Here is a 25138-nt window from a genome sequence, read left to right as displayed (position 1 = left end):
CCCATTAGCTCAAAACTGATATTTCAATTCCCCATAGTATAATTGAGTTACAGCCATTTTTGTGTTTGTTTCTTTTGCTTCTTTTTCCTCCCCCTTTTTTCCTCTGTAACAATAATGCCTAACCCTTTACGTATATTTGTCCCTGTCAAGCGTGTTGTAGACTATGGTGAGCTTGAAAGAGTAAAAGCATATATTGAATGACTCAACTCTTTTCTATACATATAGCTGTTAAAGTCCGTGTGAACGCAACAATGACCGATGTCGACCGTAATGTAAAGCATAGTATGAATCCTTTTGATGAAATTGCTGTTGAGGAAGCTGTTCGTATTAAAGAAAAGTCCCCAAGCACTGAAGTTGTTGCTATTTCATGTGGCACAGCCAAGTCTCAAGAAACTTTAAGAACTGCTTTAGCTATGGGTGCTGATCGTGCTGTTCACGTCGAAGTCAAGGACGATAGTATCCTTCAACCCCTTGCGGTTGCTAAGTTACTTAAAGCTTATGCTGATAAAGAGGCTAACAAACCAGATCTTTTTATTTTGGGTAAACAAGCTATTGATGATGACGCCAGTCAAACTGGACAAATGTTGGCTGGGTTACTCAAATGGCCTCAAGTAAGAGTCTACCAACTTTTTTTCCCACGCAATATTCTAACTCTGATTTATAGACTACTTTTGCTTCCAAAATCGAAATCAGTGGCAAATCACTTAAGGTTGTACGCGAAATTGACGGTGGCCTTGAAACAGTTTCTACTCAATTGCCTGCTATTATTACAACTGATTTGCGGTATTGTGTATATTATTGTGATTTATTTAGGATACTAATTTTTGCCTTTAGCTTGAATGAACCGCGGTATGCTTCTCTTCCTAACATTATGAAAGCGAAAAAGAAGCCTCTGGTTAAAATAACACCTGAAGATCTTAATGTTGATGTTTCACCTCGTCTTCAAACATTAAAGGTTGTAGAGCCTCCAAAGCGTTCTGGTGGTCGTAAGGTTGAAAGTGTCGATGAGTTGGTTGACAAACTACGTAATGAAGCCAAAGCCTTATAAATGTAGAAAAGAAGAAAGTGTACCATAAATAAATTTAGTTGAAAAAGAATAAATTGTGTATGAGTGTATGTCCGCATAAAAATAAATCACATTTTTATTTGCTTTAAAACTGCCTTTTATATTTTGAATAAACTGGATTAACAAGAGTATCTGCTGAAGCATTATATTCGTTCATGTTCGTGTACTTTCTTTCTTCTAAAACGTATTCTGGACTGACTTCTCTTGTACGATTCGGATTCATTGTACATAATTGGGTAATAGAATTACACAAAGCTAATAATTCAATAACAAGACTTGTAAATAATACAATATAAATATGCGTTAATTCTTGCTTAATGTATTGATTCATTGGACCATAGCAAGGTGGTGCTGAATCAATGACTTGGTGAGGTATACACGTGTCACTTGATACTGGATGGTCCATTGGGCCCGTAAACCCGCAACAGTGAAACTATTTTACACAGCGCAATTCCTTAGGAAAATGTAAACAACTAGAACAAAGAGCAATTACCTTTGTTTGTGCATATAATCTATAATCAGATGAAGCTTCTGCCCATGTTTGACTAATCCAGCTAGTTGTATGAGCAGCTTGTTTATAGACAATAACAGCAATAGAAACTTGATATACAAATGCGATAACGACGACTGCTGTACATAAAAAGTGAATGGATTTCTTTTCTCGATAAAAGCTTCCCAGCAAACCGATTAATGAACTAAATATCAATATGATTCCCAGTATGTTTATCACTATACAAATATAAAGTATTATTGTACATACACATTTGCAGAACAAACATTTATTCATACTTTTAAGTATATTAATAGGAATCAATATAGCAATACTAATTTTAAGCTGTATAGCCATCATTCCAAATGATAATAAAGCGCAACCAAATATGAAAAATAAAAAATTCGTGAAAATGAGATATAGTTGACCCTGCCTACAAATATGTTGAAAATAAATCTGCCTGTTTTCTTTTTGTATAAACAACTATGAAGTTACTTTTGACAACAAGACATGATAGCTAATGAAATCTAAAGAAAAAATCAGAAATTAAAATAAGAGTATATTGATCCAAGGTTATTTATATATAAGGGGTTATTAAAAAGGAGGAAAAAAGAAGGAGAAAGAGGAATAGGAGGAAGAACAAGTTCTTGTTAAATTAGAGCAGCGATAGCTCGTACAAATCACTTTTATCCATGTATTATTTATATAAACATGAGCCTTTAAAATCTTCTTTACTAAATACACAAATCTCTGTTGTGCAGTATACTTTCTGGCAAAAACAAAAGTATATCAAAAAGATTGCAATGAAAAAAAAGAAAAGAATGGAGGAAAGCTTTTTTAATTCTGAATATAAAAAATGGATCTACGGATTGTGCAGTTTTTATTTACTCAACCAAAGACGATTCTTCCTATTCTTATTCTCAATTTATAAACAAAATTTACATTAAGCAGAACACTGAGCGATCAACAAAAGCCCTCTCTTCAAATAATGAACCACTTCTACAAGCTCTCGATTAAATTTGTCTTTTGCTTCATTTTTGAAATTGAAGTAGTTCACTTACTCCAAAGTCTTCTATACTAAAGCCATGATATCTAAAAATAAATAAGCAAGAAGAGATGATATGAAGCTCGTTATTCTTGGGCCTGAAAATATTACAATTATTATCTTTAAACTAATTAAAAAAAGAAAATTAGCTTGATAACATGGTCCATCATATCTTTTGCTGAAGCTTTTGCTATATCGAATCATCTAATCAGTCTATTTCTGTCATTACTGAGTTTATTATTGTCTCTTTTTCCCCTTGTTTTTTCTGTTATGCCACTCAATGAAAGCTCCGTTCATTTAGGTCGTTCTCTTGATCAAGACAATTTTATTTTACGTGAACGTCTGTCTGGTGCCATCAATGCAATAAGCATCTCGCCAGAAGGAAATGCTGTTGTGGTGGCTGGTAGAGAAGGTATTGTAACATTATACTTGGTTAATTTTACGTTAACATTTTTTGTAAGTCTTAAAAATTCTCTCTCTCAGCAGATCAAAAGTTATAGAAACACTTAATCTACGTGCAGGAACCCACTTCAACTTGAATTATAGTAGCAATGATGTCAAATGGGGAAATAATGGTAAAAACTTCCTTTAATAATGTACATAAAGAACATTTACTAATGATAAATGCAGCTACAAAGCATAAGGTAGCAACAGCGGCTACAAATGGTGCAATCATCTTATGGGATCTAAATAAAGTAGGACGTAAATCTGGTAAGTGCAATGGCATTGTTTAAAGAAGTAAAACATTAAGTAGTTAACAATTACACACGCAAAAAGAGCGTGTTATCACTGAGCATTCTCGTGCTGTTAATCGTATTTCTTTTCAACCAGAAAATGGAAATATATTGTTAAGTGCTTCACAAGATGGAATGATGAAATGCTGGGTAAAAAAAGAAGTTTTTATAGTCAATATATTGCTAACTATTAAGAAAAAGGACTTTCGTGATCCAAGAAATAGTGCAAAATTTCGATTTGAAGGAAAGTCAGAATCAGTGCGTGATGTTCAGTTCAACCCGGTGAACGTTTATGAGTTTGCTGCCGCTTTCGAAACAGGAACGATTCAGGTAGCTAGACAGAACGTGTTATGTAACAGATACTCTTTACTTAAACAATAATTAGAAATGGGATATTCGAAACCCTAAAGCATTGTATGATCGCAAATTGAATGCTCATAACGGACCTTGCCTAACAGTGGATTGGCATCCAGGTGGGAAGTTAGTAGCTAGTGGGGGAAGGGATAGAACGATAAAAGTATGTGCATGGTTTTCTAAACAAGTGGGTACAGTTTAACGATCTTTAACAGATTTGGGACATGTCATCCGATAGCAGACGGCCGCTCTATACAATCAGAACAGTAGCCTCAGTATCGCGTATTCAATGGAGGCCTGGACATGATGATGAGATAGCATCATGTGCATTACTTACTGATAGCCGCATTCATATTTGGGATATTAGAAGACCCCATATTGCAAAGTATGTGTTTGATGAACATGATACAACGCCAACAGGTTAGATGTAAAAATATGTAGATGAAAGAATAGAAATCCTTATATATATGTTCTTTAAAGGTTTTTTGTGGGCAAATCCGGATGAGCTGCTATCTGTATCAAAAGATAAATGGTTCATCAAGCAGCATATTGAACGCGCCTATCAGCCGGTGGGACTATTAAAAAGAAATGGCATGGGCTGGAATGTTCACGGCGATGTGGCATTTACTATTGATAGAAGTCAAAGAACATCTTTTGTAGATGAGTCCTTAATCCCTAAAGCGCCTAAAAATTGGAAAAAGCTTGGTGTGAAGACTTCATTTGATGAAGAAGTAATTCAGTATATTCCTCCTCAGAGTTGTGGTATAGCTCATTTGCCTTTATTTGACTTTAAATCGTTTTGCATTTTTGCTGAAAAATATGTGATTTCAAATGAAAATGTTGCGCTAGCCTGTGATCAAAATGCAGAGGTAAGATATAGTAAAGACATTTCATATAATTGACTACAACATAAAAAAGTTGGCATGGAAAATGGGTTGTTATCGTACCTCTCAGACATGGAAAATTATAGCATTGCTTTATAGCGAAGAAAAGAATCAGGAAGAAGAAAATCAGGAAGAAGTAGAATCAATATCAAGAAGAGAAGAAATAACAAAGGTAGATAAGTCCAAGTTAATACATCAATATATATGAAACCCATTCATTCAATGTCAATTCCATAGAAAAAAGAAATATTGAATGAAGAAAAAGAATTTGAAAAGTTTGAGATACAATCAAAAGACAGAGACAATTTTGATCAATTATCACAATCCTCAGATGAATATATGGATAGCATAAACACTACAATGTCATCTCAAATGCAAGCGTCATTCAATTTACGAACGCCCTGGCAGCATGAATCTGTTGTTATGGATCTTTTAAATTATTATACAGATCAGGTATAAATTCGCACTATTTTGATGAAAAGAAGCAATACTTATTCATTATTAGGGTGATGTCCAAATGTGCGTTACTCTATATCTTGTTCTAGAAAAACATTTACAGGTTGATGAGGACCGTTTAGAAGACTGGTTCACAGCGTACATTGATCTTTTACATAGATTTAAATTATGGTCTACGGCAACTGCTATCATCAAAGCATGTAGTGTTCAAAATGTAAAGGAACGCAATGAGGTAAAAAAAATAACTTTTTTTTATATTTTAACTTACACTTTTAAGAATGCTACGACGATTAATATTGCATGCAATACATGTTTCAAGCTTGTACAAGGCACAAGTAAAGGATCATGGGCTTGTGACAAATGTCGTCGTTTACTGAACCCCTGTACTATCTGGTAATATTTAACGACTTATACTTTTTCATAAAATATATACACTCATACAAAATACATATATAGTCATCAAACAGTGAAAGGGCTTTATGTCTGGTGTCAAGGTTGTAATCATGGTGGACACCTTGTACACATGAAAGAATGGTTTGCTACAGAAAAACTATGTGCAACTGGCTGCGGGCATACATGTGTCTTACAACCGCTAATGTTATTACCAGACATTTAACACAATAGAATGAACTTGTTTTCTTGTAAATTACAATATAATTTATTACAAAATACTAGCTAATAAATGTACATAAAAGTAACGCAATGGGCATAAGTTTTTGTTTAACGTGTTTTTACTACCAATTTCTTCCAACTGGACAAAACACGACTTGTAGTGAAACGCGTATCTTAGTTTTAATTTCCTTTTTTAGTTTTTATTCTTGGTGACAAGCGCGATGATACGAGTGCTTTTTTTTTAAATATAAATATATATTATTACTACTGCTATTACTATATTGAAAGAGCCTTGTTATATTCATGTCGCCCTCTAATTTCAACTGTTACAAAGTACTTGAACTAGATAAAGAAACCGCAACCATTAATGACATCAAAAGAGCATACCGAAAATTAGCATTAAAACATCACCCAGACAAACAATCACCTAATGCAACTGAAGAAGAGAAACAGAAAGCGAATGAAATCTTTCAGGATATGGGAAAAGCTTACGCAGTCTTGAGTGATCCAAAGCGGAAAGAGCGTTATGATAAGACAGGAAGTATGGACGAAAGTGAATTTGAAGGGGAAAAGAACTGGACGGATTATTTCAAAGAGCTGTGGAATGGGGTTGTGAGTGATGAAACTATTGAAGCTCAAATAAAAAATTATCAAGGTATGCGCTTGCTTATGAAAATATAAGGAATATTAATCAGTGATATATTGAAAATAAAGGCTCTGAGGAAGAGAAGAATGATGTTTTAAATGCTTATAAGCGATATCAAGGAAATATGACCAAGATGCTCACAGTGATTGAGTGTTCGACAGCTGAGGATGGTATTCGGTTTGAAAAGATGATTAAGGAAGCCATTGATCAAGGCAAAATCCCTCTTTTGAAAAGCTTTAAAAAATCAACTACTCCTGAAGCTCACCAGAAACGCATTGCGGTAGAACATAAACAGAGAGAAGAATTTGAAAAAACTGAAGGAAGACAATCAATGAATTCCCTAATTGAATCTATACAAAATAAGGCTACAGAGAGACAAGGTAGATTAGACTCCATTATTAAATCCATTGAGCAGAAGCAAGGAAATAAATCAAGAAAAAAGAGATCGAACATGTCAATGGATCCTGATTTACCTTCAGAAGAAGAATTTGCAAAATTGCAAGAAAAACTGTTTAAGCGATCAAAAAATAAGGAAGCGTAACATTCAATGAAGAAACAAACAATTTCTGCACGCTTTTTTCTTAAGCATTTAAATATTTTTGATATATATATTTCTTTTGGGATCAGAAAAGAATAAAACAGCATGTTGTAGAAAAACAAAAGCAGACTTTCATGCATTCACAGATTTTTCGCTTGTTACACATTGACCGATAGAAAAAAGGCTGACAAATAATGTTGTTCCCAGCCTTATGTTTTTAAAAGTACTAAAGTGGATTTTTATAGGACTAATTACTAGCTACTTGTTAGCAACCAATACACCCACCTCTACCTTAAAGTCTCTTTCTGAAAATCCACCTGAGTTCTACTCACCTGAATTTTACCCAAATGGCACCTTTCTTCAATTACCAGCAGGTACTATGCATTACTGGATGTTTGGAAATAAAAACGGCAGTCGTGTGGTTTTAGTTCATGGAATTTCAACCGGATCTTCTTGTTATGATAAGTTAGCTAGAGAACTTGTAATACACAAAAGCATAAGCAAAGAAACCAAATTTTGATTTACATTCATAGGCAGAAAGCGGCCACCATGTACTAGTATATGATCTTTATGGTCGAGGTTATTCAGACGCTCCACACACGTTCTATGACGAGTCATTGTATACTTCACAATTAGCTTTATTATTGCATAAAGTCGGATGGGAAAAAGCAAGTGTAGTAGGTGTATCTTTGGGAGGAGGCATTGCAACTTCTTTTACCGCTTTTTACCCGGAAATGGTTGATAAGCTTGTATTGATTGCACCAACTGGATTCATGGAACCTGAGGATATGCCATTGATCTCTAAAGTAGTCCGCTTACCTATCATTAGCCATTTTCTCATAAATCAACCATTAGCAAAACCATTGATTATCATGTATGTCAAGCGATTTTCAAAATCGGCCCGTTTCGCAAATGCAGATATGGAAGAAGGTGCCGCTGAAATTGCCCAGCGTATAGCAAAGATAGCATTATATCAGTTTGCTAATCATCCTGGCTTCTTCAAAGCATTTTTGCGCACTGTCATTGATTTCCCATTTACTGGGTTAAAAGAGAGGTTCCAAAGAGTAGGCCAACTAAAAGAAAATGGCTCGACACTTGTTGTTTGGGGAGATCAAGACAAGGTAAATTATTTATTTTAGATGCATTGCTTTATGGTACTAAACAGGCTTTCAATATTTCAGACCGTTCCTTTCAAAAACCACGTACAACTTCAATTGTTGCTTCCTAACGCTAAACTATCTGTATTCAAGAATCATGGACATGATGTCCTGATTACATCCTGGAAATCTGTGAATAGGGAAATCAAAAGCTTTCTGGCCTAACAATATCGCTTAGTTTAAGGATTTTTATTATTCTTGCTCATATTCATCATTAACGTCTATAGAAGGATGTAATAAAGTGTCGAGTTCAAAAGTACTATCGTTTTTTGGTTTATGCTTGTTTCTATTAATCTTTTTTGACCTAAGTTTCCTTGAAAAAACAAAAATACCAGTCATAGATATTATCATACAGACTGAAATCAAGACGTATGTCAAGAGAGATCTTTGTTTGCTGATTGAACCTCTTAACAAAAAGCTTTGAATGCTTGTTTGATAATTGTTTACTAATGCCACAGCTGCACCATTCTTATTTTCTCCCCAAAGTGTAAGTTTCCAATGAATAAGCTTTCCTTTAAATTCAGGATTTCTCTCATCAATGATCCACAGGGTCCAGTTACCAACTGGTTGCTCTTCCCAATGCTTTACAGACATAAAAGTCCAATTGACTAACCCGTCTTTGCTGTTGTCATTTTTGCGAGGCGTACCTAATTGGCTTGTCACATTGTTAGGGCTCACAAGTAATATTTCCAAGTCTCCACGTCTTTGGTGCTCAATATGCACCGTAACTGTAACATGCTCTAATAAGGATAAAGATGCTGACAAAACCATCTCTTCTGTTACTTGAATAGCACTCTTCAAAGCATGTTGTCTGCCCTTGTTGTTGGTTGTAATGTCAGGAATCTCAAAAGGTTCAATATTACCAAGAGACACTTCTAAATATGTCTGTGGCCCCACTGAGCGAAATTTATTTGCAAGTTCGACTATCCTGTAAGCATCCAAGACACCAAATCCGTACTTGTGGTTAAACATCCGACCAGAGGGTAAATTTGTCCAATCATCGTCATGCAAAGAAATCGGGATAGCTGATTGTACGCAAAGATGTTGTAGATCTCTCCAAGATAAATCGGGTCTGACCGATAGGACGAGTGCGAAAACACCTGCAGCGAGAGGTGCCGCTGCAGATGTACCCCCATGATGCTCAGAACATTGATTTGAATGAACATCAGTTGTATACTAAGAAAAGAAAAAATAAGCACAAATATAATCTTGATTCTATCCAAATCATTTTCGTTACAATGTAATTACCGCTACCACTAGAGTAAGTAACAAAGAATTGTGCTGCACATTTTTCAGCGTAACTTGGATAGTTGCCTAATCTATCAATAGCGCCTACTGTAATTGTATATATGCTGTTTGTATAACCATCAAAGTTACAGTTATCATCATTATGTCCACCATTACCAGATGCAAAGACAAAGATGGATCCTTTTCCTTGACGACCATTCTCGATACCATTCCTGATAGCATCCAAAATAATGCCCTGCGGACCTTCAGCGACTTCGCCTAAATCAGGTGGCCCCCATGAACAAGAATAGATTTGATTTTCTTGATATTTGTAATTCAAAGCAGCAGCCTCATCCGCCTCTGTGATTTCACCTGATAATATACGTATACCAGATATTTTTGCGTCGTAAGCAACACCAATACCACAAGCATCATTTTTCACCGCTGCTATTTCGCCTGCACATCTAGTACCGTGTACATCGTCTATTAATCTTGGCTTTGGATCAGGTACATGGTCATTAAAGTCGTATGAACCTTCAGGGAACTTTATGTTATACCAATAAGTTTAGAGAGAAAATTTTATCAATGAAAAAGGAGTTATCTTACATAGTTGTCTCTGAGATCCATGTGCTCAAAATCTAGTCCATCATCTAAAATCGCCACAATTGTTCCTTTTCCTGTGATTCCTTGTTTCCACACACCCGATACATTGAGGTCATGTCCATATTCTTTAGTGTTTATCTGGTTTTTGTTTTTTAAAAAAGAAGGAAATTATTAAAAAAAAAACCTTTAGTAAATTACATTCATGCATTTTACTAAATGCCACTGTCTATCAAACCCAGGATCATCTATCGCAAGTGTCCTTTTTATATCTTTCTGGAACAAGAATAATTCTTGTTGCAAATTGAATGGTGGTTCGGAACGCTTCATGATTCTATTTGCAGTAGGCACTTGATGTCTTATGTCACTGTTAGTCTGAATACCTCTCTTCCTTAACAACGATTCAAATTCATGTCTGAGCTTCCCATTGTCATGTTCTTTGAGTATACTGATCCAATAATAGTTTGAGAGCTCACCCACTTTGCCTTCATACCTCGCATCCAAATGAGATATGATATGATGGACAAAATTAATATCGCTTGGATCAGTCGTACGCAATGTGTAATAGTTTCTTGATTTATAATCTCTCTTGTACATTGTACACCAAACAAAATCTAAAAGTAAAGCACAAAACAATAGTGATAATGTATAATTTAGCATTGTATAAAGGAAAAAGAAGAGAAAAATATGTATAGTTTTATATTAAGTTATTATATTTACAATTTAAAAAAAAAAAGAAACGAGAAACAGGAGATAAATATATGTGTTTGAAGGGGGGTATTTCTGCAAATTGCTGTTTAGCAATGTTTATATTGAAATGCTGTTGTTCATTAAATACTCCTTAATTAAGTCTGTGTGGCTTCTTCTTTTTCTCATACGTGATTTGATTTGATTTCTTTCTTTTTCTAAGCTTAATAGCCTATTGAATTGCTCTTTCTTTTCTTGCTTCATTTCAATCAATGCGAGTTTTTGCCACTGTCGATGCTTGATACATTTCAGACGCTGACAGACATTATATGGCTCACTGATTGAATCAATCGTTATCTGCATTTGGACATCTACGTTTGAATTCTGAATAATTTTACTCCAAATGTGATTTTTCCATATCAGTCTTGAATCAAACCCACAAGGGATATCCCCATCTTCTTCAGTGAAAGGTTTTTGCTTGACTAATAAATCAATAAATTTACTTTTCCTTTTGAGAATATCCACAGTAAATTTAATGTTTTTCTTTTCTTGCCGTATCTGAATTAGTCTTTCACGGTCTTGTTTGTCTGCCAATGAGTTTATTGTTGATTGTTTTTGTTTAGCTATTGCCAACTCTGATATGGGTGACAAACTATTAGCATTGGTTGCATTTCGCCTTTTGATTTCTAGCAATTCTAACCTAGCCCGTGCAACCTGCATACCACATACATTGGAACAGTATTTTGATATATAGCCTAAATGTGAACTTATCCTTGCTGCTTTATTACATGCAGGATTTGAACACTTTGGTTTCCATGAAGTTTTCTTACCAGTGACTATAATAAAATTATTATGAGTTTTAAGCTTCTTTTTTTCAAATACCTTTAGAACAATTAGAGCAGAAATAAAGGTCAACAAATTCACTTTCGACTTCTTTAATTGATATGCATTCTCCGTGAAACCAATCATCACAACGATCACAAGCAATCATAAACCTTGTGGCGTCATAAGGTTGTCGACAAACACAGTACAATTTGCTATCCAACATGTTTGATTTCTTTGAGGATGAACCGCTATTCTTTCTTTTTGGTATTAGTGGCTGTTGTTGATCAATTTCTGTCAACTGTTGCTTCGAGTTCGATGGTGGTCTTCCCCTTTTTGCTGTCTTTTTTGTTGGCTTTAAAAAAATGAATGGAATTTTAATACAAAAATGTCTCTTCTACGCAAATTGTTACCTTCTCTTCTTCGTCTTCAATATCGTCATTTTCTCCTTCAAACCATGCAGATTTGAACGAATTAATAGATTCTTCTACCGCCATCCAAGGTGCCTAGCGAATACTAAATTTAATTGAATTGTTCTTTTTCATTCGTAATTATTTTTCTTTTTTTTTTTTTTCTTTACATTCTTTTCAACATCTTCATTATTCCATAATAAAGGATTACATGGTGCATTACCAAACGTCATTTTTTGCTGAATAACAACTGTTTTGTATACTTTTGACAATGGTGCTTTACTTAATGCTGCTTTTGAATCAGTATTTTCTTGATCAGTAGTTGCTTCTTCATCACTTTTAACAACAATGTCAGTCGATGAAGAAGCATGTGAGCTTGGTGACGGTGAGTACTCGTTAGGAGATGCTGAGCTTGATTGCTTTACTTTTAATGGATTTCCATTTGGCTTGTTGATTGCTTTGAAGCCTTCCATAGTTAGTCTTTTTCTTAATGGTAAATGTTTTACTGGTGGAAGTGTTCTTTCTGAAGCTTCTTTTTGCTTCTTGGAAACTATCATTTGCCTTAAGTCCGGCAGAGTTCTGTACATCAAAAGGTCCTTTATGCCCCTTTATTTTGACCGGTGAAAGAGAAAAGAAAGTGGTTCAACTTGTGGAAAAAAAGGTCTTTTTTCTATTTTTTGAACATTGCTTGAGATTAAAAGACCGACGGTTGCACACGATTGGGAAAAGTTGAAATGGTTATAACTGTCATATTTGTGAGGGGTTGCAAGTAAAATAGAAATCAGCAAGTAATTCTATGTGCTATATCATCGGTTTGATATATAGTCAAGGCAAATATAAGAAGATATAATAGTTTCATATACACGCTGAAGAATTTTCTCAATTAAGAAAAGATGGGCCATGTAATTGCATAACAATCAAGCAATGATCACAAATACGTTTACTTATTCTAATGATAGTGCAATGTTACCAATTTATTGACAGTTCTAAAGACAAATTAAAAGACATCACCATTCTTTAAATCATTGTTATTTCTCTTCTTTCCACGTCCTTTACGAACATTTCCACGAGAACCGTTGCCTTGCCTAGTTCCTTGACTTTTAAGTGATTTTGCCACTCTGTTTTTAATTTCTTGCTCTTTCTTTTCTGCTGCTGTAAGTTTCTTTTGTGGGCCATCGCGATACGCTTTATAATCTCGATTGTTTAATTTTTCAATCTTTTCACTACGAATTTTTAATTTGGTTTCCTCGTCCATTTCTTCTTCCTCTTCCTCTTCCTCGCTCTCTTCCTCTTCAGATTCTTCTTCCTCTTCAGATTCTTCATAGGGCTCTGTATTTCCTAGTCGAATATTTCTCAATTTCTCTTGTAATTTTTCTTCTTCTGTCATTTCTTTTAAGGGTATATTTTCATGTTCCTTTTCTTCATTTTCTTCATCTTCACTGTCAGATTCTTCCTCATCATCGCTCATATCTTTTATTTCTTCTTGGTACTGTAAAGAAAGTGTTAATCAATAATTTGCATATTAATGCACATTGTGTCTTACCTCTTCTAACTCTTTTTGCATCTTCTTGCTAAATCCACTAGCAGCAACTTGAACATCTAAGCTGAATTCTCTATTCACATCATGTGTAAATCGAGGATAGAGTGCACTTTCATAACCAAATCTACGACGAAAGAAGGTACGAATACATTCGACATCTCGATTAAAGTAATATTCAGCGTTTATGTGTGAAGTGGAAACCATTTGAGGGAAATCGATCAATATTGGTGAGCCATCGCTCTTGATCAAGATGTTGAACTCATTAAAATCTCCGTGAATAAGACCATATTGTGCCAACTTGACGATCAATTCCATTAGCTGAGAATACAGTTTACCTGGATTACCCACTTGTTCAATCTGTCGACTATATACATTTCTACATTAGCCATTCTTTCTTTATCCATACATTCTCCGGGCACTTACAGCGGGAAAGCATCAATCAAGCCCATAACAACACAATGTCTACTAGCATCAATTGGTTCTGGTACAGGGAATCCGTTCTCATAGAGTACCTTCATGAATGCATATTCTTTCATTGCAGCCAATCTGGACATATACATCCAAGATGCTGATTTACGTTTTTGAAGGTAATCACGTTTGGATTTGATGGTTCTAAAGGACATACGACCAAGTCTTTGTAGTTTCAGTACATGTTGGATACCCTCTTCATTAGCAACAATATAGATATCAGATTCTTTTCCTACACCGATTTGGTTACCCACTGAATAAACCGTTCCTCGTTTAACAAAAGTCTTGAGTGCAAGATAATCGTATCCACCATAAGTCAAACGATATCCATCATCTATATAAACCAATTGCTTAGCAAAAAAATAAACATTTTAACTGATAAAAACTTACAGCTCATATTTTGAACTCTAGCAATTAATTTTCTTTTAGCTAATTCGCCTACAATTTTATGAGCACCACCATGTCTCAATTGAGCAATTTGAGCAATAAGTGGACTAGGTACAACTTCGTGGTTTTTTGAGCCCATTTCAACCTATAAGCATAACTTTTAACTTTATTTTTATATTCCACAATGTCGGCTTTTCTACCTACAGCTGTCAAAACTCTGAATTCTTCAGAAGACATGTACCGAAGTGCTTTTGCGTCCAACTTCATTTTTAATTGATTAGATCTAGACCAGAAAAAAAGTTTTTTCTTTTTTTTTGCTTTGTTTCTTTTCTGGAAATCTTTCAAGGGACAGTCACTTAATGTGACTTGTGAATCATTATTAACTTGATTAGATTGTAGTTGCAATAAAAAAAATATTATGTAGTAGTCAGGTAAAAATGCGTAATCGTTATTCATTCTTAGGGTGCATTCAAAAACCTCCTTTGTCGCTATCGTTGTTGGCCGATTACCAAAAAAAAATGTTACAAATATAGTAATATTTTAACTTTGTCGTTTCTTCGCTATCCATATATTGATCTGTGTAATATTGGCACAGGACTGGATTTTTTTTATAAGGAGCATAAGGCTCAAGTTTATTAAAACGACGATTAATCAAGTCATATTATTCTTTTTGGATTTATTGAAATTTCTGTAGCGTGCAAATTGTTGACTAGCTGTGGTGATGTCTTATTAGAATGGACAGGCCCAACTTAGAACTGAATGGGATAGTTATAATATTTTTAACGTATAACCAAATAAATGATCTCTCAAACCTCCAATAGTAAAGTATATTCAAAACAAAGTAAGACACCTTTTCTATATATTCTAGAGACGGAAAAGAGTGTTGTTTACTTAATGGGATTACTCCCGTATAAGAACCCTAGCCGGATTTTGTGCTACTTCCGTATAAAGGCACCGACATTATCGCATCTGGAGAAACAACGAAGCTAAAATATTACTATATTTGTAACAATTTTTTTTTCTGGTAATTGACCAACAATGATAGTGACAAAGGAGATTTTTGAATGCATCCTTAGTTATGAGTTAACTTTTTTTTTTTAATTTTAATTGTTTTTACAAAATACAGTGTTGCATACTATCTTTTTTAACCATTATTCAAATATCTTGCTGGAACTTGATTTGTGAAAGAAATATTGAAGAGATAGCTGTCCTCTCGACATCCTCTTGACTATAAATTTTGTAATTTTAATATAATAAAGTTTGCCCTTAAAAAAATTATTGAAGAGAAACTTCAGGATTTAGAAGAGATTTCTTATTTCGACTTTGTAAAATTGTTTGATGACAAGAATAAAGCAAAAGTTGATTTGTTCTACATAAAAGTTCTTGATGAAATAGTAAAAGGCGCGCCATCACTGAAAAAAATCATGCTCTATTCAGAAAAAGAATTTTACAGGAATTATATAACATCTCGTTTTATGAGAAGATCTCTAACATCTTTTTTTTTTATAAAGAATAGAAAAGAAACAATAAGAGATCAGCATTTGGAAAAGAGTATTTGGATTATTGGAACGCCAGGGAAGACGTGAAGTATAAATCAAGATTGAGAAAGAGGGTATTGGAATTGGAAGAAAATGTTCAAAGAAGAGTAATTCATCAAGTAATGGAAAGTTTTAGTGATAATTCCACTTGTCAGAATTATACAGCTAAAAAAGAAGAAAAAGAAAAGGATTGGACGAAAGCGGTTCTGCATATATTGAATGATACCAAAGATACACCGTCCTGCATGTAAATGTATAATTAATTATAATTTTATTTACTTATCTATATTAAATATACTCTTATAAATAAGACTATCAGGTATAAACATTTTATATGTGACCAACAAACACTTGATGAGAATTATTAGAGAACAATTAAAAGAAGAATATACAGCTCTAAAAGAGAAAATCACATTGAAGGAATGGATACCAGATGATAACACAGCAAAACTACTAAAGTTAATAAGTGATTGTAAACCATCCTTCCATTTTATGAGACAACTGTCACGTACGTCAGTGATTCCACTCGATGAATCTGACTCCAGTACCCATCACAACCTGTTGACAGCTGAATCTATTTTCGTGAATTTGTAAAGACACACATATATTTTTTAAGTTAAAAAAAGGAAAAAATAACGTATTTTTTTTTCAGTTTGAATCTTCTAGAATTTAATGGTCCATTGGTTTCAAACGAGTACTATAAAAGAACGTGCGCTTTCTCAGTTGCTGTACCAATGCTGAGTGCCCTGTTCATGAAGTTTCGCTCACTCTCTACAAAATGGCTTGAAATCCAAACGAATTTTACAAACCGACATTTTTTTTATGGTGTCATTTTTTACGACGGTATTCTGGAGCCAATGGCGCTTGCAGGGTTTGGCGATGCAAAATGCAATGATGATAAGGTTAATAATGATACTTTAAAGGTCGAAATGCTTTAAGGACGCTAAACGAGATGGCTGCAAAAACAAAAAAAAACGGGAAGACACCAAAAGTGTTCATTGTTTTATTTCATAAATCAATACTTTGCTTTGAAACATCATCGTTACTGGATAACTGCATGCATATATATACCAGGCACGCCAAAATACAGTCTCCCAAAACACCCGAAGAATTGAAGCTGGTTTTTCCTGAATTGAAAAAGGCTATTTCTTGGCGTGATGCTTTGGTTCAAAATATTGCTCATTTGCATGTTGATAGTTCCGAAGGCTCTTCCCTAGATTGCACCTATGAAACCTCCCTAGTATGTAGTAAGTTACTAATATTATGATTATTATGATTATGAACATGACTTATTGTTTATCATGATGACTATGGCTATTGTATAGTGAAATATATTTAATGTGAAGAATTGAATACATTATTAAGGCATCATAATTCTCTAATAATATCTTTTTTTGATCAAGGTCTACTATAGTAAATCTAATCCTTATTTTATCATGCCCATATTAAAATAATACAGTATCATTGTAGCACTTTTTGTTCAAAGAATTGCCCAATTTGAATGGAATTACTTGATCATATAAATGCCAAAATAATTTTTCAAAGCTGATCAACATGAACTCGAAACAATAATTATTGAGATTGGGAAGCACTGTAAAAGACTTGAAGACGACAAATTAGGAAATCGAAGCGTCAATGCAAGTTAGATTAAGCCGATACTATATTCAATTAAAGCCGTCAATTTAATTAGCTAAAAAGGACAGACCAAAAAAATTCCGCCAATCATTTCCGGATTGACTGTATTGGCTTACTGTACATAGGGGCAAAGTCCCCTAGCGAAGTGGTCAATTTCTTTCTGCTGAATTAGTCTTATGTCTGGTAGCACATATTCCAGTCACCATGGTCGTTTTCTGTTTGTTTGTTCGTGGGTTTTAAGCCCTGTTATTAAAAAAATGTTTCTTATGATGACTAGCAAAAAGTGCGGCATCCAAATAAAATCCTCATACACAAAAAAAAAAGCAAAAATAGTATAATTTGGTGTAACTTTTATTTTAAATTCAGCGATGTATAAGTCAAGTCTCTTTCTTTTTTTTTTCTTATCTATTTAATAAAGCAATGACTTCACATACTGAAACTAATGACAGCATTCAAGAAAAATATCATTTTCCTAAAGAAAGACTGCCAAATATAATGAAAGGTATATTAAAATAAGAAAAGAATAATATTTAATTTCTTCAATAGACGAAAACAAAACACCATTGGTGATTGTAGCTTGTGGTTCATATTCACCTATTACATATTTACATTTAAGAATGTTTGGTAAAAGAAACAAAGCAAAAAGAGTATTATTTAACAATTAATAGAGATGGCAAAGGATCATTTTCGAGAAAATAAAGAATATGAATTGATAGCAGGTTATTATTCACCTGTATCTGATACATATGCAAAAGAGGGATTAACAGAAGCATATCATCGAGTAAACATGTGTCAATTAGCAGTAGACAGTACATCAGATTGGCTTATGGTAGACTCATGGGAGTCACGACAAAAAGTTTATCAAAGAACAGCAGTTGTACTTGACCATTTTGATAAAGAACTAAATCAACCAGGCGGAGGCATAAAAACAGACTCTGGTAAACAATCACAAGCAAATGTTTTGAATATGAATTCAATATAAATCGTAGGTGAAATTAAAAAGATCAAGATTATGTTATTAGCTGGCGGTGATTTAATGGCATCATTTGGACATCCTGGTGTTTGGACATCTGAAGATGTAAGGGCATTGATATGATTATATGATTTCTATTGCTAAGTACAATTAGCTTCATCATATTGTGGGCGGATATGGATGCGTTATTATAGAAAGAACAGGCACGGATGTTTATGGCTTCTTATTATCCCATGATGTGCTTTATGAACATCGAGTAATTCTTTGTAAAAAAAAAAAAAATTCTTTAGCGTCTCATGTTTTTATTTTATATAGAAAAATGTTGTAATTATTAAACAGTTAATTCATAATGATATTAGTTCAACTAAAGTCAGGTAAATAATGATAATAAAAATAGTTTATAGTAGCTTACATAATACATGGTAGATTATTTGTTAAACGGGGCATGTCCATCAAGTATCTATTACCTAATCCAGTGATAGACTATATTGCTAAACATAGACTCTATTTACCTCAATAAAAAAAAAGTACTTGCAGTTGTAACAGGTAACAATAGTTGTATTAAAACAAAGTTAGTTGTACAATAAAAAATCGTATTTTTAAACTTTTTTTCATTTTTTTTTTTTTTTTTCCTCAAAAAAAATTCTTTAATAATAAAAAATGGGATCAAGTATTTCACAGTATCAAAAGAAAAAGAGAGTTTCTTCATTATCTTCAAAGCAAACACCTAAATATAATACACCGATATCAACGAGATCACCTACTACATCAACAGACAGTGTAATAGTCAGAGGTAGAAAATATCACGGTGAATCATCTTCAGTTTATTGGTTACCAAATGATGATGAAGAAATAGATAGACTTGTTGGAGTAATACTATTGATAATAATTGAGAGAGGAAAAGGGGTACTTATTATTTTATATAGCAACATTTTGCTTTAAAAACATTACTTGAAGGGTAAATAGGGAAAAAAAAAAAAAAATAGAGTTTATTAAAATATAGAATAGAAATATACCAAAAGAAGCGCTTGATCATATTGATCTTGACAAAGGAGCAAAGATATTAGATTTAGGTTGTGGACCGGGAACTTGGATTATGGTAACTTTTATATAACAAGAGGAAATGTTAATAATGTGAATAGGATATGGCTACAGAATATCCAAATAGTGAATTTATTGGGATTGATATGTGTGATATATTCCCAAATAATATCAGGCCAGTCAATGTTACATTTAAAATAGTCAATATATTAGAAGGATTACCATTTGAAGATGATACGTTTGATATGGCCAACCTTACTCTCTTTATATTAGCACTCAAAAAGGATCAGTGGATTCCACTATTAAAAGAAATCAAACGTGTTATTAAACCAGGTGGATTGTTTTTATCAAGAGAAGTAAGCATGCTTGTAAGTAATAGACAATTATATATAGAATACATTTAACAATCAGTAGCTTTATGGAAATGAGTTTATACAATGGGCAAGTCAAGTGTGTAAGTTAAAGTGTATAATATCATTTTATTCTAATATGCTCTTGGTAGTTACAGAGAGGTTAATTGAACGTGATCAAGAACCTTGTATTGCGGATAAAATGAAGGAATTTATCCAAAATACAGGTTTAGAGATAGTTTGCTACACAAAAAAGCATACATACCCTGGTAAGACATGCGCAAAATAAAAAATACTTGTAAAAAAAACACACAAGCCAACAAATGACAATAAATACAAATTGTAGGCCGTCCCGATCATCTTAATCGTGAATTTTTGTGGGACATTAAAAATATATTCAAAAATTGCCAACCTTTTTTACAAGATCATTTAAATTTGACAAGCCAGCAATATCCTGATTTCTTGGAACAAGTAGTGAAAGAATGTCAAAAATCACCAGAACCTCGTTGGGATGTGGTATCCATTTTATCTAAAAAAAGTACTGTTTAATAATAATTTCCTTTCAGCTCATTCATTTTACTTTATTAAATTTGAGTTTGCTATCCATAAAGCAAGTAAGCCTATACTTGCACCCAATGTAAAGATGGTGTAAATCTCTTTTCTTCCCAATAGTTGATTTAATAAGGAATGTTCATGTTGTTCTTTAGCTAAACTAAATTCTATCGGCTTATCATATCTTTCTTCCCGTAAAATTCGTATCACCCGTTCAACTTCTTCATTCAAATCACTCATACTTTGCCAGTCTTGTTCAAATCGGTTTACCGCAGAGAATTGATCGAGTGCGATCGTGCTCTTACACTGTATATCATACACACCGTATTTACTCGATAGTTCCCTTGTCTTTTCGCACATTTTATCAACATCCAAATCGCGTGGGAGCTTTGTCAGAAAACTGTGAACCGTGCTTGTGTCACAATCAAGAGCCAAGATCCCCTGTCTTCTAGACAATACAACAGCAGCAGCAAAATAAATGACTGTGAACGGATTACAAGTTAAAAATAGATCAAACAATCTGGTTATTTGTTCTAGATCGTCAAGGTCATGACTACACCAAGTTATAACCCAAGATAAAGCATAGTATGGTAATACACCTGCCCTATGTATTATAAAATAAATTGGTGGTCTTTGAACTCTTAATTATTTACTCTGTAATAAATTCATGTAATTCATTATCTTCTAAGCGAACAATGGTATCGATTATAGTCAACTGCTTCATGACTGGCTCTAAAGAATTAAACATCATGTCCCGTAAATAAAATAATGACACCCTTTCAATCATTTGACACGCATATTTCTCTCCAAAAAGTAATAAAAATACTGAACATATATCATGGAATCCCTACCATCTAATTAGCAAAACCTACTTGAGGTTTATCCTTATTGCTTACTTGATAATAATGTAGAGAAGGATAGGACCTTAAGACATGAATGATTATTCTGTGCAATTGTACCTGTAGCCTTGCTTTCTCTTCTTCACTAATATCTGCTAATAAATCAGTATCTCTTTTCCATCTCCCCCCTCTCTCTCTCTTTTTATATCATTTCATTCTGCTTATACTTTTTGGATATGAATTAAAGGATCTAGCTACGTCTAGTTTCACTTGTTCTTCATCCTTATGAGGTACTGATACAAATTACTTAATAATGCATTATTGTTATTATTATTGTTTGCTTTTACTATTCAAAGAGCCCTCCTTTTTAATCTTCCTTTCCGAGAAATGTAACAAAAACGGCCTAATTATTGTTTACGTGTGCACTTGACAATGTCTTTTTATAGCTATTACCATACTCTTCTCCTCAGTGGATTATTTATAAAGCCAGTGTCTTGTCCAATCTCTCTTAATAAAGCATAATTTTTTGTACTCAAAGCTTGGTTAATCTTAAAAAGCACCTTAAACTCTTCATTTTCATGCGCTGCTTCTACTCCTTTGGAATGTCTCTTTTTTGCTTGTTTTCTTTTATATCGTTCCTTTCGCTTCATTGTAACGAATTAAAAAAAGAAACTCAAGAGTGAGGCGATTATAAGTTCAAGTGTATGAGAGACAAAAAAAAGTCCGCTATACTCTCTTTTTCTTTCTCGTGCACATGCGATTACCACAAATAAGTCTTATTCTACTATGCAGTATTAATGCGATTAGTGCTCAATTATCAAAAAATGAAGAATATAAAGAAAACCTTAGCTTGAGTCAGTTACCTGATGGTAAGCTATTAGCTCATTTTGAATTTATAACAAAAGTGAAAAACGTCAAGTCTCCACGTAAGAAATTAAAGATGCCAAAAAAATAGAATTAATGTTTTGAAAAGTTCTAGATTATGGACTGTATCCAAAAGCTATTGGTCAAGTATTAGATGCTCATTCTGTTAGTGAGATGCATCTTTCGTTTACTCAAGGAAGATGGAATCATGAAGAGTGGGGGTACCCGCCCACTCTATCGTCAGGCACAGGTGTAGAATTTTGGGCATGGATAAAGGATCTTGGCGAGTAAGGCAGATTGATGAAGGAAGTAAATAAAGCTGATAATTATTATATATAGAGTAGACACGACTTGGAAAGCATTGACAAATACTTTATCAGGTTTATTCTGTGCATCACTTAATTTTATAGATGAAACAATTACTACAGAACCTAGACTTAGCTTTCAATCAAACAGCAAAAAGAATGAGCAGCTGAGATATGGATCTTTACCACATGAAAACGTTTGTACAGAGAATCTAACGCCTTGGATTAAATTATTACCTTGTAAAGCAAAGGTATCGTCTAATTGCAATATCCATAACAAAAAGAGCTCATTCTAGATTATCTAGTCTGGAATATCTGTATTATTAAATCCTCACAAGATATATAATTCCAATTTTCATACAATGGCCGTCCATGCAAAATCTATTTGTTCAGTAAGATAAAATCATTCACATTATTTTCTGAGAGTGAACCAATATGACATATGTAGGATGAGCTGTGTAATGAACGTGAACTAGAATTGATTCAAACAATCACCACAGTCATGGATCCAGTAAGAGAAACAAGCCGTAGAGATTGGTCACTGTCTACTGTTTTTGATCGTCAATTGAAAAATGCTTGCCCATTAGCTAAGGAAAGCAGAATAAGTGTGGATTTAGATCATGCAGGCGATCAATACGAATTAAAACCATCAACGTACCAGATAAATAATAACAGTGCCATTTATGACTTAACACAGGAGCTTCTAGATATCAGCATGACATGGCATTATGAAAATTCATTTCAATATCGTAAAATTATTTAATCTTTTTTTTTTTTTTTTTTTTTTTTTTGCTTATAAAGTATGAATAGCTCTCGAGCCCAAAAGGACAACAATTTACGTATCAAGATACCTCACTGAATATGGACAAGAAAGAGGAGGATTAAAGGTTACGATCTATAATAGACACAAAACAGATTCGGTGCCTATTGTGTATTATGATTCAATTCCTTGGTACCTCAAACTTTATTTGCACACACTTCAAGTGAATGTCATTGGTAGCGGAAATAGAGATGATGTCATTCAACAGATGTATTATCAACCAGCTATTGATCGTAAGAGACCTAGTACAATTGAATGCGAAATGCTGTTACCTCCTGATTCTATTGTTACCATGACAATGGATTTTGATAAAGTATTCCTGAAATACACTGAACATAGACCAGATGCTAATAGAGGATTTGATGTTGGGTAAGTGTGTAGTATGGCTTATGTCTTTTACTTATCCGTGTATAGATCTGCCGTGTTAACAACAAAAGACCCTGAACAAAACTTGATGTAAGTTGTTATGAGAAATAGGAAAAAGTCTCGTTAAACGTATATAATAGGAGAATTTATACAGACACGCTGCTTGTTGTTTTGCCTACACCTGATTTCAGTATGCCTTATAATGTGATTACGTTAACTTGCACTGTCATTGCTCTATTCTTTGGTTCCTTGTTTAATTTATTAATACGTAATTTTGCCCTTTTAAGTGTAACATCCTCCAATAATAAATAAATAATGTGGGGTAAAAAGAATATGTTTAATTCCCTTTAAGTATAAGCACTTCCACAGACATTTAACAGATCACAATCTAAAGGGGTAAATACAGTTCGCATTGATAAACAATGTAAATTGATCATATAATTTAGCTCGTGCAAACTCACATTTACACAGATAATCATTTTAACTTGATATGATTGTAGGGTTGGACATCATACACATGTATAAATCATTTGTCATTCTATTAGTCAATATAATTGCAAATAGTCACTTTTAAAGAATAAATTTAGGGGAATACCAGAATACGAAAACTTACTTTTATTAAAATGAAAAGAAAATACATGCCCTATTTATATTTCATGAATACAAACCCTTTTTCTTTTCACATGCAATACTAAATGCAAAGACAATCTTTTTGTGTGTACAACAAGTTAAAATGAAAATGGACACAGGAAATTAACTTTTATGAAAATGTGTGTAGTACATCAATGCATATAAGGGATCGATCGTAAATGTCTGAGCCCCCTCTTCTTATTGCCTAATTTGAACATTCAATTAAAAAAACAAAATGATAAAAGGAAGAAAGAACACAGAACAACCAGTAGAAGTTTATACAAGAAAACAAAAGTAAGTTTTAGCTATAAAATATGTTATAAAAATATTTTTTTATATCATTACTTTTCTATTTCTTTTAAAGGAGGTATATTATGCCCTGTCTAAACTTGACCATGCTTGGGACACAAGGTAGGACAGTGTAACACTCAAGAATCTTTCCTTTTTTTGCACTGACAGCTTGAAAGAAACTTTCTTTTTCACTCTCTGGTTTTCCCTCCTATTTTCTTGTCATATTTTACAGTGAAAAATATAGGGTTTATTTTTGGTTTTTTTTTTTAATTTTTGTCTTTTGAAGGTTTTTTTCTGTGTAAAAAAAATAAAAGAATAAAAGCACTCCACAATGAAGCGTACATTGTTGTTTACACGTGGATCAACTATTTTCTATTACTTAATTGTCTACTCGTCACTCCCCAAACTGTTTATACCCCAGTTCCCAATTGATTTACTTGTTTTATAATTGGGGAATCATTTAATATTTTTATTTATTCTAAGAAAATAAGAAAAAAAAAAAGGAGAGCCACATTATAAAAATTACTATCGTGCCTTTATATTTGCTTTTTTCTTATTGTTTTCTCATTTTGTTTATGTAGTAAACCAAACATCAATATGTTTGTGTCAATGCAAATTGAATAAATGTAAATTAATGTGACGATTTAAATATCTTTGGTATTTATTGGTGATCTTTTTATTGTTTGTATAAAGACCCAATCGATCACTATAAGCAGTTACATGCTCTCTTTCTTTTTCTCTTTCTTTTGTAGTTGTAGTTTTCCGACTTACATTAAATTAAACTTTTTTTTTAAACTTTTTTATAAACATA

At 33.3% G+C, this 25138-nt stretch overlaps 10 protein-coding genes across 10 annotated transcripts; 7 read left to right on the top strand and 3 right to left on the bottom strand.

The window, feature by feature from the left end:
• Positions 1-114: 114 nt before the first annotated feature.
• Positions 115-1048, top strand: RO3G_04047 (uncharacterized protein; the record flags this gene model as incomplete). The annotated part of the gene is made up of 4 exons (XM_067658637.1): positions 115-166; positions 226-611; positions 665-783; positions 835-1048. 4 exons carry the CDS (start codon positions 115-117, stop codon positions 1046-1048), a joined length of 771 nt encoding a protein of 256 aa, XP_067514738.1.
• Positions 1049-1151: 103 nt separating this feature from the next.
• Positions 1152-1845, bottom strand: RO3G_04046 (uncharacterized protein; the record flags this gene model as incomplete). Its single annotated transcript, XM_067658636.1, has 3 exons — positions 1152-1499; positions 1560-1795; positions 1827-1845. The coding sequence occupies 3 exons, from the start codon at positions 1843-1845 to the stop codon at positions 1152-1154; spliced, it is 603 nt and encodes a 200-aa protein (XP_067514737.1).
• A 2311-nt stretch (positions 1846-4156) lies between these two features.
• RO3G_04045 (uncharacterized protein) lies at positions 4157-5426 on the top strand (the record flags this gene model as incomplete). Its single annotated transcript, XM_067658635.1, has 5 exons — positions 4157-4558; positions 4673-4745; positions 4905-5026; positions 5079-5261; positions 5307-5426. 5 exons carry the CDS (start codon positions 4157-4159, stop codon positions 5424-5426), a joined length of 900 nt encoding a protein of 299 aa, XP_067514736.1.
• Positions 5427-6474: 1048 nt separating this feature from the next.
• On the top strand, positions 6475-8147 carry RO3G_04044 (uncharacterized protein; the record flags this gene model as incomplete). The annotated part of the gene is made up of 4 exons (XM_067658634.1): positions 6475-6824; positions 7009-7306; positions 7359-7946; positions 8007-8147. The coding sequence occupies 4 exons, from the start codon at positions 6475-6477 to the stop codon at positions 8145-8147; spliced, it is 1377 nt and encodes a 458-aa protein (XP_067514735.1).
• A 1000-nt stretch (positions 8148-9147) lies between these two features.
• Positions 9148-9836, bottom strand: RO3G_04043 (uncharacterized protein; the record flags this gene model as incomplete). The annotated part of the gene is made up of 3 exons (XM_067658633.1): positions 9148-9158; positions 9231-9753; positions 9816-9836. 3 exons carry the CDS (start codon positions 9834-9836, stop codon positions 9148-9150), a joined length of 555 nt encoding a protein of 184 aa, XP_067514734.1.
• A 2889-nt stretch (positions 9837-12725) lies between these two features.
• Positions 12726-14390, bottom strand: RO3G_04042 (uncharacterized protein; the record flags this gene model as incomplete). The annotated part of the gene is made up of 5 exons (XM_067658632.1): positions 12726-13217; positions 13272-13632; positions 13692-14070; positions 14127-14268; positions 14328-14390. The coding sequence occupies 5 exons, from the start codon at positions 14388-14390 to the stop codon at positions 12726-12728; spliced, it is 1437 nt and encodes a 478-aa protein (XP_067514733.1).
• Positions 14391-16718: 2328 nt separating this feature from the next.
• RO3G_04041 (uncharacterized protein) lies at positions 16719-17000 on the top strand (the record flags this gene model as incomplete). Its single annotated transcript, XM_067658631.1, has 2 exons — positions 16719-16908; positions 16987-17000. 2 exons carry the CDS (start codon positions 16719-16721, stop codon positions 16998-17000), a joined length of 204 nt encoding a protein of 67 aa, XP_067514732.1.
• A 716-nt stretch (positions 17001-17716) lies between these two features.
• RO3G_04040 (uncharacterized protein) lies at positions 17717-18392 on the top strand (the record flags this gene model as incomplete). The annotated part of the gene is made up of 4 exons (XM_067658630.1): positions 17717-17798; positions 17843-17920; positions 17965-18234; positions 18286-18392. 4 exons carry the CDS (start codon positions 17717-17719, stop codon positions 18390-18392), a joined length of 537 nt encoding a protein of 178 aa, XP_067514731.1.
• A 537-nt stretch (positions 18393-18929) lies between these two features.
• On the top strand, positions 18930-20209 carry RO3G_04039 (uncharacterized protein; the record flags this gene model as incomplete). The annotated part of the gene is made up of 7 exons (XM_067658629.1): positions 18930-19139; positions 19196-19227; positions 19278-19368; positions 19412-19666; positions 19725-19764; positions 19813-19929; positions 20007-20209. The coding sequence occupies 7 exons, from the start codon at positions 18930-18932 to the stop codon at positions 20207-20209; spliced, it is 948 nt and encodes a 315-aa protein (XP_067514730.1).
• A 2373-nt stretch (positions 20210-22582) lies between these two features.
• Positions 22583-23718, top strand: RO3G_04038 (uncharacterized protein; the record flags this gene model as incomplete). The annotated part of the gene is made up of 5 exons (XM_067658628.1): positions 22583-22612; positions 22669-22969; positions 23031-23409; positions 23455-23496; positions 23547-23718. The coding sequence occupies 5 exons, from the start codon at positions 22583-22585 to the stop codon at positions 23716-23718; spliced, it is 924 nt and encodes a 307-aa protein (XP_067514729.1).
• Between the last annotated feature and the right edge of the window lie 1420 nt (positions 23719-25138).

Source organism: Rhizopus delemar, genomic scaffold (assembly GCF_000149305.1).
Source record: "Rhizopus delemar RA 99-880 supercont3.2 genomic scaffold, whole genome shotgun sequence".
Taxonomy (NCBI): Eukaryota; Fungi; Mucoromycota; class Mucoromycetes; order Mucorales; family Rhizopodaceae; genus Rhizopus; species Rhizopus delemar.
Note: the sequence above shows the minus strand (reverse complement) of the source record. Positions and strands in the feature narration are given on the sequence as shown.